Below are 12,250 nucleotides of genomic sequence, written 5' to 3' on the forward strand. Positions count from 1 at the left end.
GATAATAGTGTTGTTGGTAGACGTGTCCAGCTTCATTACATTGGGAACACTGGTACTGTTGAAAAAGTGAGGAATTTAACGACCACTCTGATCAGAGATGACAACCAAGCATGCTGGCCTCTCGGTGTTCAGTGAGGGGATGACCGCTTTTGAGATTTAACGAAGGATGGAAAAGACCCAAGAGGCACCGCAAGATAATAAGTGAGCTGTCCTCCTCAGAGAGGAACTTGTTGCTAACCGTTAGTTTTCCTTCAAGTACATTGTAGTTTCAAGATGCAGTAGACTCCAGAAATTGAATTATAAACCAGATGGCGGCCCTGTAAACGCTACAGCCCTGACCCTGGCCAAGAACCATAAACAGGCGTCCCCTTCCCTCTGGATGTTGATACATAAAGAAGTTTGAAGTTTTAAGAACTCTTTTGTACTGTCATTTTATTGGGTTGTTTCTAACGTTAGAGGTTTTGAATCTGTGTTTAAGTAACACTGTTTAAAGAACACAGGCAAATTATTTTATTAGGTATTGCTCTCATTTGCTAACCTTAAAGTGTACAGAACTATGTTTGGATGTTTAAATGTTAATGCAGGCTTATCACGGGATGCTCTATGCTGCCCGCATCCTGTTTCGAGTCCGTTCAGTATATTCCTTCATGGCAGGCCATCCTCCACATTTGGAAGGGACTTCTTAAATAAGCCTTTCCCTAACGGTTACTGTGGTTAGTCTTGATATATGTAAAGTCTTTTGTTTATTTAGAAGGATATTTCTATAGAGTTTAGCAGATGTTTTGTTTATAGGTCACTAATGTTATTTAAATACTATATATGCACTATTGACTCTGTCCTGTGCTACTTTGCAGCATTTCTGAGATGGTTGTTAAAATAGGCGTGGTCCTGCTGATATCTGAGCGAGTTCCCAATCCCCCCACTAGCAACACTGGACTTTTGACCATTACATCAAAATGGAATGATTGCATATATAAGTTGGATTATGGGAATTCTGTGATCTAGAAATTATTTCCTAGGAGGTTTTTGTAATTACCAAAAAGAAAACCAAACCCCAAAAAACTTATAATCTGTCTCGCAAATGTGTTAGTATTAAAATATATTTAGTATCCTTATAACCAATTTATAGATACGTTGAACTGAGTGAGTCTTGAATATAATGTAAAATTAAAGGATCTCACTTAAAGTTTTTATGTTCGCTTCTTTTGGTGGTAACGCTTTTTATAAGATCCCTTTGGGTCGTAAAGTGAATGAAGGACACATGGTCCAAGAAGCACCTTATGAAACAATTTGCAATTTCCATTTTGTTTTGTTACTCTCTGGAAATCTCCGGAAATTAAGGTTTAATTGTGCTCAAGAGCTCAGATTGTCTCTTCTTTTTAAAACTGGCCTTCACGACTGAATATCAAATAAGTGCTAGTAGTTACTATATTTGCCAGATATTGCCTGGTAAAGACTTAGTACTTTTTCCTCACCTTTCAGACATGAACTTCTGAATTCAACACGTGAAGACTTACAGCTTGATAAACCCGCTTCAGGAGGTAGGTCTCCAGTCTTGTTTCAACCCGTGTGTCAGATCAGGGCGCCTGGCTGGCTCGGTCAGTGGAGCCTGACACTCTTGATCTCCGGGTCTTGAGTTCAAGCCCCACGTTGGGTGTGGAGGTTACTTTTTTTAAAAAACCGTGTCAACTCAGAACATTATATACAAGAAATACACGGTATCAAAATACTGTTCTCTGCTCCCTAGAAGAATCCCCTCATTTTGTTCCTAACGATCTGTTATAAATAAGGGCAGACACCCCACACCAGGTAGACCAAAGGAGCAGTGCCTGGTCTACTTGCGAGATGTGAACATGTTACCTGGCACAGTGTTCCGGACGGTGTGTCGTTGCCCAGGTCTGTGTTGGTCGACTGAATCCTCACTCGTCACCATACACGTCTCATGAAAGGGTTTACTTCTTAGAGCGCAGGGCCACAGGTATCGTCACTGAAGTTGGTGAGCCGTGTTTCGGGGGCAATACAAGCGTAGTTGGTCCTCTTCCTTTGGCTCTGGAGGGCCAGGGGGTGGGGATGTAAAACCGCAAGTCCCGTCACTCCCAGCTGATGGAACGGAAAGATTGCATCCTGTTTTTAGTCTTATCCTATCCCTACACGTATCGTCGTGCAGCTCACCTGTAGGCTGTTCTGGAGTGAGCTGAACTCGGATGTTTCCTAGTTGTGTTCATGACCCTTGAGAGTAGCCGTGTAAAATTACTCTTCAGTGATTCATTTCCATTTTTTCATTGTTTGAGTTGTTCTTACTCTTTTTATTCAGTGTCAGCACTGTTTTTAAGAAACATTTTCTGAAATCTCAGAAATAATCTTCGAACAGGGAGGCCTGGCTGGCTTAGTCCGTGGGGCAAGCAGCTCTTGAACTCAGGGTTGTGAGTTCGAGCCCCACATTGGGTACGGAGCCTACTTGAAATAAAATTAACAAGTTAAAAAAAGAAACTCTTCAAACAGAGTAGTAGTACTGCCTAAGTTATAATCATAATACTTAGTTAACCCGGCTTAGTGATTCCATCAGTCTGAGGACACTTGTGTATCTGTTCCTCTTACAGTGAAGGAAGAGTGGTATGCCAGAATCACTAAATTACGAAAGATGGTAGACCAGCTTTTCTGCAAAAAATTTGGTAAGTCTCATTTTCCCCGTGACTAAACTGTATTACTGAATACGTTTTCCCAGTTTTGCTTTAAGAAAGTAAAACAGTGAATATGACTCCCCTCTACTTTTCTTAATTGGTGAATAGCATACATTAATCGTAAAAAGGTTTCAGCACAGGGGAGACGACCGTGTGCCGAAAGCCCCGGGAGCTCTTTCGGGGGGGAGGACTCCTGCACGTGGGGAGCTGATACAGTGCAGGGGATCTCGCAGCCTTGGAGTCCTTTTTCAGCGGATCCTGAGCAGCACTTGCTGTGACTCTTCGTAGGAAAGGAGGGAGGCCTTCGGTCACAGTCTGTCACCGAGGGGCTGGGTATCGGAAACCGCAGAGTGGCCCACACCGTTTTCAGCTTGTTTCCCGGCCCTGCTGGCTTGCATCCCGAAACGCTGGCCCTTGGGTTGCTTTGTCACGCGTGGCATCTTTTGTTCCCTAGGATTGCTCTCCCCTGCTCTGTCCCGCCTCTCAGCGGCCTTCAGTGGCTGTGTTTCTTCCTTTTCTTTTGTTAACCGATTTAAACTATTTATATGGATAGTTTCGAACCTTGTTGACTGTTGCTATCTTCCTGTCTCAGTGGCCGCTGTCCTTTTCACTCATGATGATACCTCCCCTTAGTTCAGTGTTCACATCTTGGAGAGCTGCCTGGCAGCTGAGTCCCGAGCCCCCCTTCTCTTTTCCTGCTTTGCTTTCTTTACAGGTAATCCCTCTCTATCTCGGGGTCTTACACATTATAGATTGTCTATACCCTGGTTAAGCTTCTAGCCCTGGAAACTCCATCTAACACCAGACACCTTTATTTTTATCTGCCTGTTTGATATCTCTGCAGACATCACACATCCTAATCAGAGCCTTTGATGTGCCCCCTCCCCCATAATATGTCCCTTTCCCCCATCCTGTCCCTTCATTGTCCGGGCCAAACCCCTAGGAGTGACCCTGGATTTCTTGATGGTTACAGGCCTCCTGCTGACTGTACCTTCAGCCCACCCCAGATCCATACCCTCTCTTTCTCATCTGCTGTTCCTCACTGCTGGGAAAGCCAGGGCCGCCAAGCAGCTAGATTTTAATCTCCTCGCAAACAAAAAAATGGAGGCCTGTCCCTTCCCTGTTTTCCATTCGGTGGTCTTCCTTTGTTCTTGGAATAAGCTTCTCAGTCCCTGGTCATGGCCACCCCCCCCCCCCCCGTCTTTTGATGTCGCCTCATGGTACTGGCCCACTTGCTCACTTCCTACCAGCCGTAATGACCATCTCCCTGTCCTTTATTTTTCCAAGGTCACGTCCTCCTGGGGAGGGTTGCACTGCTGCTACCTCAGATCTTTCCGTGCCTCTCCGTTTCAGTGTGGCCGCTCTGGTGGGGTCTTTGCTGGGTCATCTGTCTGCCATACCCCACACCTTGTCGCGTTTTCTCTCTGCACAGTGCCTAGCGGTTGTCTTCTGCCTCCCGCTACCACACGCTAGATAATGACAGCCAGGACCCCACGTGTCTCATCTGCTGGAACCGTGCGTGGTGCTAGAACACAGATTTCTGGGTGGACGGGTCGGTCTCACCAACGTGTGGCTAGAGCCATGAGAAATCACCGAGCCTCTCGGTCGTGTAGTGCACGTTGGACTCCCTGACAAGACCTGCAGACATGCGGGAGGACCCGGCTGGCCTGCACTGGGGAAACCGCAGCGGGGGGAGGGCGGGGGTGGCTGGCACAGGTCTCAGGACGGCGGCGGTTCTCGCTGTGCTGTGGAAGAATCCCTTTGAGTTCTACCACAAAAAAGCCAAGATTCCTGGGTGAGGATTCTCGTTTGCCCCGCGGGTTCCGAGAGGGGCTCCTGGCACTGGGTCTTAAAGGACCCAATAAACCAGCCTGTAGGTGCAGCTCAGATGGCAGCTACAAACTTGGGTCCCTGAGTAGTGTCATGTGCAGGATCCATATACTTGCTGTTTGCCTGAGAATTGAAGGCGTTGTGGAAGTCCGGATTTTAAGTTTTTCCTCCTCGTCCGTGTTCTGGACTACGCACTATGAATACAGGACCTCAGTGACACGTTCTCTCCTCTTAGAAATCAGCTGGTTGGAAATCAGCTAATGAGCTAGAAACTAAGGAATCTTAACCACTTTAAAAATTGGTATATTTCTGGGGCACCTGGGTGGCTCAGTCAGTTAAGCATCTGATTTTGGCTCAGATCATGGTCTCATGGTCCTTGGGTTCCAGCCCTGCATCGGGCCCGCGTTGGGCTCTGTGCTGACAGCTCGGAGCCTGGAGCCTACTTCAGTTTCTGTGTCTCCTTCTCTGTCTCTGCCCCTCCCCTGCTCACACCCTGTCTCTCAAAAATAAATAAAACGTCAAAAAAAAATTTTTTAATAAAAAAAATCAGTGTATTTCCAAGGCATTTAGTAAAATGAATCAGGTGAAGAACATTGTTCATCATTAGAGAAGCTACCATAGTGTCAGTATAGTTCACGAGTATCTGCACAAACAGGCTTAAATTTTGCCCTGGTGTGTGCTTCTGGAAGTTGAGCTTGGGAAAACAGTCGGCCAAACCTCTTAGCACCACTGATGCTTACCAAGCAAGCCTCGTGGAAGGAGGAGGCTGTTGACGAGCCCATGTACTCCCGTGAACAGTGGCCGGTGGAAAATATTTTGGCATTGTGTCAGACCTAAGAAAATAGGTAAGAGCTTATGTGTTGTTGTAGTATAAACAGTAAAAGTTGAGCTGTTTTTGTTTTTGCTCGCGGCTTTGGGTGAGTCTGGGACTGTAGCTACTTTAGAGAGATTTGCTGCTTTCTTTAAGGTTCCTGAAGGGAAAAGAGGAAAGCTTACATTTTCCACAAGTATCAAGCATCCTAAGTCTTGAAAGTTTCGCTGCCCCAGCAGCGTAATCAGATTTAGGCATTTGGCATCCATGAACGCCCAGGCTGCAGGTGCCGACAGCCCAGCGGGGCAGGAGGCAGTGCCCGTCCCCCGGATGAGGGAAGATGCCGCAGAGCAACACGTGAACGTTTCATATGCAAGAAGGTGTTGAGTGGCCTGTGGGAAAGGGGGCAACAGGGAGACAGGCGGATTGTTCTTTTCTGTAGGGGAAGCCTCACTGATGACCAGCCAGTGCAGCTGCCCTTCTTCCCCTTTCCCCATAACTTCTGCTCTTCCTGGCGCCACTCCAGCAGTTAATTCTTTTTTATTTCATAGGAAGTTTGTTAGAATTATGATTATATTCTTTTCTTTTTTTTTTTTTTTTTGCTAATGCGTTTCACCAAATAATTATTATTGTTTTACACATCACATTATAGATCTCTCCCAGGTGCGGTGTGAAAGACTTTACCATATTTCTTAAAGGGATGTTTCTTTTAACAGTCATGATTTTTGTTACAGTGCGTGTGGTTTTTCAAATATACATGCTTTGCTTTTATATCAAAGAGGTCTAAGGGCACCTGGGTGGCTCGGTCAGTTAAGTGTCCGACTTTGGATCAGGTTATGATTCTCACGGTTTGTGAGTTCAAGCCCCACATCAGGCTCTGTGCTGACAGCACGGAGCCTGCTTCACACCCTTCTACCTCCCTCTCTCTGCCCCTCCCCAGCTTGCATGCACGTGCTCTCTCTCTCGCTCTCTCTCTCAAAAATAAATATTTAAAAAGAGAGAGAGAAAGAGAGAGCCTATACTTGAGCCCTTCTGATTTGGTGCTAATGAAATAAGGAAGAAGACCTTTTTTTAGAGCTCTGTTCAGATGTGTTTTCAGAGCAGAGATTAGAAATTTCATTTTATATTTTAAAATTACAATTCTATACCTATTCAAAAGTAGAAAAACCGTGCATTGCGTTCCTATATACCTATTTTTCAGATTCATTGATCGTTGAGATTTTTCCACACTGCTCATCTTTGCCTGTCTTTCCTTTGTAAGAATATATTATAAAGCAAGTCCCAGGCCCTGTGCCATTCATGTTGTGTTCAGTGTGCCTCCATGAGTAGTGCTTTCATTTTCTTAACACAGCCACGGTGTCACTGTCACGCCTGACACAACTAGCCGTTCTTTGTACCCACTCCTGTCCAGCCCTTTTTCGAATTCCCTCATTCATCCGGAAAGTACCTTTAAAAGTTTTTGTTGAATCTGGACCTAAGCAAGATTCGTGCATTAGCTTTGGTTGATAACGCTTCTTTTTTTTAATTTTTTTTTTTCAACGTTTTTATTTATTTTTGGGACAGAGAGAGACAGAGCATGAACGGGGAGGGGCAGAGAGAGAGGGAGACACAGAATCGGAAACAGGCTCCAGGCTCCGAGCCATCAGCCCAGAGCCTGACGCGGGGCTCGAACTCACGGACCGCGAGATCGTGACCTGGCTGAAGTCGGACGCTTAGCCGACTGCGCCACCCAGGCGCCCCAATAACGCTTCTTTTAATGTAAACCAGTCTCTGCTTACTATTTTTATTTCCCATTCCATGAATTCTTTGTGGAACTTATTTCCTTTTAAAATGCCACACTCGTGTGGTTTAAGGGGTAAAGAACATCGGTCTCATGGTTGCAGTACAAGTAAAAGTATAGCCTGAAATCACTTTGTGTGAGGGAGCCAGTGAACGGATTATCACCTGCACAAAGCATGAAGTAGCAAAAGCCTCCCTGTAAATATTGGGAAAAGTAGTATTTGAGTTACATTCTTTGTCCTCTGTGGTAGTATTCTTATCCTTTTATTTCTCAATATTGACAGTTGGTTTATGAGACCGTGGCACTATAAAAGTTGTCTTAGATTCAGGAGACTCAACTCCACCAAAAGTGACCTCGTGATCACGGGCCACTTACAGCTTGCATGTGCTGACTTGGGTCTGTTTCAGCATTTCTTGGGTGTGTTTCCAGACCTTTCAAAAAGTTGACCCGTACCTTGCTTAGGATTGTACTCCAGTGTGATTTCAACAGAAACTTAGTCTCCGACGTTGTGTTTTCCTGTGTAAAGCGGAAGCGCTGGGGAGCACGGAGGCCAAGGCCGTACCTTACCAGAAGTTCGAAGCACATCCTAATGACCTCTACGTGGAAGGACTGCCCGAAAACATTCCTTTCAGAAGTCCCTCGTGGTACGGAATCCCAAGGCTGGAGAAAATCATTCAAGTGGGCAATCGAATTAAGTTTGTTATCAAAAGGTAAGATAATGATCTCCAGAAACAAATGTAGTGCTGTCCTTAAGAAAAGATGTATAAATTTGATGAAAGTGGGTCTTCTGTTCCTCTCTCGGTTGGACTTAGTCTCCGTATTAAAACTTCAGGTGTGTTCGTGTAGATTCATTCCTTGTGCAGGTGTTTTTTTAGTACCAGGCACCAGAGAGACAAAACCGGGCCCAGCAGGAAGCCCGTCCTCGGGAGGCTTATTTTAGAGATACATGCAGTAAGGTGTTACTAGGTGCTGTGGGGGAGGAGGTAAGGGTGGCGGGGAGGTCGGACAGTTGTGCACGAACAGCAGTGGAAAGGGGGCTTCAAATGAAGGAAACAATAAAAGTAGAGAAGGGAAGTGTCACGTAACCGCACCATTCTGGGTGGACGTGGTGGTGCCTTGTGGGTGTGGCATGGTAAGCCAGGCCGACGTGGGCGCGCGGATGAAGGCCTTCTGTCCTACACTGTCAGCGGAGTAATTGAAAGGTTTTAAAGCCAGTTCCACTTAAAATAATTTGGAGGGGTTCCTGCGGGAGGCTCAGTCAATATAGCGTGCAGCTCTTGATCTTAGAGTTGCGAGTTCAAGCCCAGCGTTGGGTGTAGAGCTTCCTGTAAAAATAAAAATGGTGAGGGGCGCCTGGGTGGCGCAGTCGGTTAAGCGTCCGACTTCAGCCAGGTCACGATCTCGCGGTCCGTGGGTTCGAGCCCCGCGTCGGGCTCTGGGCTGATGGCTCGGAGCCTGGAGCCTGTTTCCGATGCTGTGTCTCCCTCTCTCTCTGCCCCTCCCCCGTTCATGCTCTGTCTCTCTCTGTCCCAAAAATAAATAAAACGTTGAAAAAAAAAAAAATTAAAAAAAAAAAAATAAAAATGGTGAGGGCACATGGGTGGCTCAGTTGGTTAAGCATCTGACTTGAACTCAGGTCATGATCTCTCGGCTTGTGGATTTGAGCCACGCATCCGGCTCTGAGCTGTCAGCACAGAGCCTGCTTTGGATCCTCTGTCTCTCTCTGCCCTTCCCCCACTCATGTTTGCTCCAACACACACACTCTGTGTTTCCCTCTCTCTCAAAAATAAAATTTAAAAAAAATTACTGTAAATAAAAATAATAATTTGGATTTGCATTTTAAAAGGATTCTTCTGGCTTGATTTTGAAGGTAGCAGAATGGATGATTGGGGGGCAGGGAGAGGATACAGAAGGGCTGTCTTTACTACAGAAGGGTGCGATAGGGGTAGAATCCATAGGTCTGGCTTACTCTCTGGGGCCCGTGCATTTGTCTACGTGATCACTGGGTCACACCGTGTCGGGGAGAGGGATCTTTAGGACAACACACATAGGTATTTCGAGCTTTATTAGGAGGACGTTCCTCTGAGGTTTTAGAAACGGCAGGTTGAACTGTTTGGGGCCAAAAGCCAACTGTTTTGCAAGGTTGAGTACCTAATGCCTTTGAAGACACACAGGTTGTAAACCTGAAGCTGTGCAAATTGCTGTTTTCAAAATGATCGCGTCCTCAGAACGATTTTTCCCCCACTGGAAATGAAGGCGGGATGATCCATGTTGGAAATCGTTGGCAGTGCACAGCCACGTGGGGAGGGCCTTCAGGGTGTTCCCGCGCTCCCATTACTAACTTCTGCCGCGTTCTTACAGACCGGAGCTTCTGACTCACAGTACTACTGAAGTCACTCAGCCGAGAACGAATACCCCAGGTAAGATAGTTGTGAATGAATCCCTTGTAAAAACTGGATCAGTGTTTTTTAAGCTTTTTGACGATCTTTTAAAGTGATGTACTTGTCTTTCCTCCCCTCCTCACCCCCCCCCAATCATACGTGGACACTTGACACTCACCCTCCTCTTGATTTATCAGCACAAACACAGGGAGGTCGGTGGTGTGTTTAGATCAGTGGGGTTCAGTAGACGTATAATGTGCCTCACAGATGAAGCCACGTGTGTCATTTTGAATTTTCTGGTGGCCGGATGTGACGTGTGTCATTCTGGCATTTCTGGTAGCCCGACCCGTGTGGGTAAACACACGACCAGGCGAATCTCTGGCGCATATGTTGCACTGGGAGCACACCTCACTGCGGCGGCCACATTTCAAGTGCTTGGCTGCCACGTGTGGCCGGTGCGGCCGACCGTGCAGATCCCAGCCTTCATCTTTATTCGAGCAGCCTGTTGTCCTAACGGCACGGCTGTGATCGCAGCAGCTGCACTGACCCCGTAGCCCAGCAGAACTGTGGGCTCTCCGGCTCAGCTGTGTGAATGGTTTTCTTTTCTCCATTGGAGCTATAAGGCAGCCTTTATTTCTTTGCCATCTTTTTGTTGGCCACTGCATAAGGCCAGGAAAAGTGACCCCAGCTCGCACGTCTTCTACAGTGTTACAAACTTCTGTTGCCAAGAACTAGTGGCCGTTTCTGAACTTGGCCAGCTAATTGTTCTGGTAAATATTGCGGTATTTACCATACATGCTATGGTATACAAGATACCTGTACTAAACTACAGATCCTTCAGGGGCGCCTGGCTGGCTCAGTCGGTGGAGCCTGTGACTCTTGATCTTGGGGTTGTGAGTTCAAGTCCCACTTTGGGTGTGGAGTTTAGTTAAAAATAAAAATATTTTAAAACAATTAATTAATTAAAAAATAAAGGTCAACATACTGGTCCCTCAGCTCTGAGAGTACCTGGGGGCAACTGGTGAAGGTCAGCCAGTAAGCCGGCTATGTTGTAAAGTCATTTGTGTTTAAATTTTTTTTTTTTCTTTTTTCAACGTTTTTTTTTATTTATTTTTGGGACAGAGAGAGACAGAGCATGAACGGGGGAGGGGCAGAGAGAGAGGGAGACACAGAATCGGAAACAGGCTCCAGGCTCTGAGCCATCAGCCCAGAGCCCGACGCGGGGCTCGAACTCACGGACCGTGAGATCGTGACCTGGCTGAAGTCGGACGCTTAACCGACTGCGCCACCCAGGCGCCCCAAAGTCATTTGTGTTTATAACCACGTGCAAAGTGATTGAGAAATACTGTACAAGGGAAACAGAATTCTCCTGTGCCCCAAATCCTGCGGGGCAAACAGTGTGATCAGTTGAGCATGAAGAATCCACATGACGACCTCCTCAGCATGCTGTTGATTTAGGCAAAGAGACAGTATTGGTAATGACCTGAAGATTGGAGATGACTTAGACTTTTGCTGAGGGAAGTAATGGAAAGAAAGTATTCCCCAGGGTCGAACCGGATTAACATGGATTAGCATGAATATGATGGAAGTCTCTGTATGAGTCTTCGTTTCTCCAGGCAGATGTCAATTCAAGGTTGTGATTAACGCGATCACTTTTTTTTTTTTTTTGTAACGTTTATTTCTTTTTGAGAGACAGAGACAGAGTGCGAGCGGGGAAGGGGCAGAGAGAGAGGGAGACACAGAATCTGAAGCGGGCTCCAGGCTCTGAGCCGTCAGCACAGAGCTCGATGTGGGGCTCGAACTCACGGCCTGTGAGATCATGACCTGAGCGGAAGTCGGAAGTCGGACGCTTGACCGACTGAGCCACCTAGGCGCCCCAATGTGATCACTTCTTAATAATTCTGATCGTGACTGCAAACCTGAGGATGTTCGATACGTGCCCGGCGCCACAGATTGAGAGGTCCCATTTTTAGCAGTACTTGATCTGTTGTCTTCTGACATAGATAGCCGAAAAGCCCGTCATCGAAAGAAAAATCTCGGTAATCTGTATCATTAATGATACTTGGCCTTCCACCATTCATAGGTGATCTTGGCCAAGAGTTAAAGTTGGCAAATGTCTGCCAGTGAACCAGGCACTAGTCTTTTGCTGGCCCAGCTCAAGTCTCACTGCACGACAGAATTTAGTTCTGCCATTCAAGAGGTCGACTTAATTCTTGGAATGACACACAATTCGGTAAAAGCTGTAGGCTTAAATACGCTGTGGGGACACTCTGCCCTCCGTTTGGTAAAAGATTTGCATCGTGGCACACGTGAGAAAGTCTTGGAGTTAGCCAGGTAACTGAGCTTTGAAGGGGCAGAACAGGAAGGGTCACTTGATTCCCGAAGTAGCTCAGACATCTTCTTGCATTAGAATGGCAGGTACCAGCTGTTCTAAGGAGGTGTTGGGTGAGGCAGGAACTGGGTAGGTGAGCAGAAGCCCTTGACCTTGGAGAAGGGGAGTCTGGATGTCTTTGTAGTAATATTTCAAATTTGGTTTGTACCAAACGTACATCCTCCAGCTGAACGGCTGAGGCACACCATAGTAAACCCTTGAGATGCTAGGATTTCGTTTAAAGGAACAGTTTTAAAGTACTTCTACAGTAAGAGTGAACAGTGTGTTGCAAGGTTTTCTGAAACCACCGACCTTCACTAGCATTTCCAGAACTTGCCCAGCATCTCCCACTGCCTTTGTCCGAAGACACAGACCCCTAGATCCCTTCCACGCCGA

General features: G+C 46.5%; 1 protein-coding gene across 7 annotated transcripts in view; it reads left to right on the forward strand.

Annotated features, from left to right (window-relative positions):
* Nucleotides 1-12,250, forward strand: part of GTF2I (general transcription factor IIi) — a 109,349-nt gene that overhangs the window by 76,842 nt on the left and 20,257 nt on the right. For all 7 annotated transcript variants that reach the window (XM_047089085.1, XM_047089088.1, XM_047089086.1 and 4 more), the window contains 4 exons: nucleotides 1,483-1,541; nucleotides 2,601-2,672; nucleotides 7,629-7,812; nucleotides 9,464-9,522. In XM_047089085.1, the coding sequence (XP_046945041.1) occupies nucleotides 1,483-1,541; nucleotides 2,601-2,672; nucleotides 7,629-7,812; nucleotides 9,464-9,522 (374 nt within the window). The remainder of the gene's footprint in view (nucleotides 1-1,482; nucleotides 1,542-2,600; nucleotides 2,673-7,628; nucleotides 7,813-9,463; nucleotides 9,523-12,250) is intronic.

Source organism: Lynx rufus, unplaced genomic scaffold (assembly GCF_022079265.1).
Source record: "Lynx rufus isolate CCGP_SWC_20201006 ecotype Redwood Valley unplaced genomic scaffold, mLynRuf1.p SCAF_27, whole genome shotgun sequence".
Lineage (NCBI taxonomy): Eukaryota > Metazoa > Chordata > Mammalia > Carnivora > Felidae > Lynx > Lynx rufus.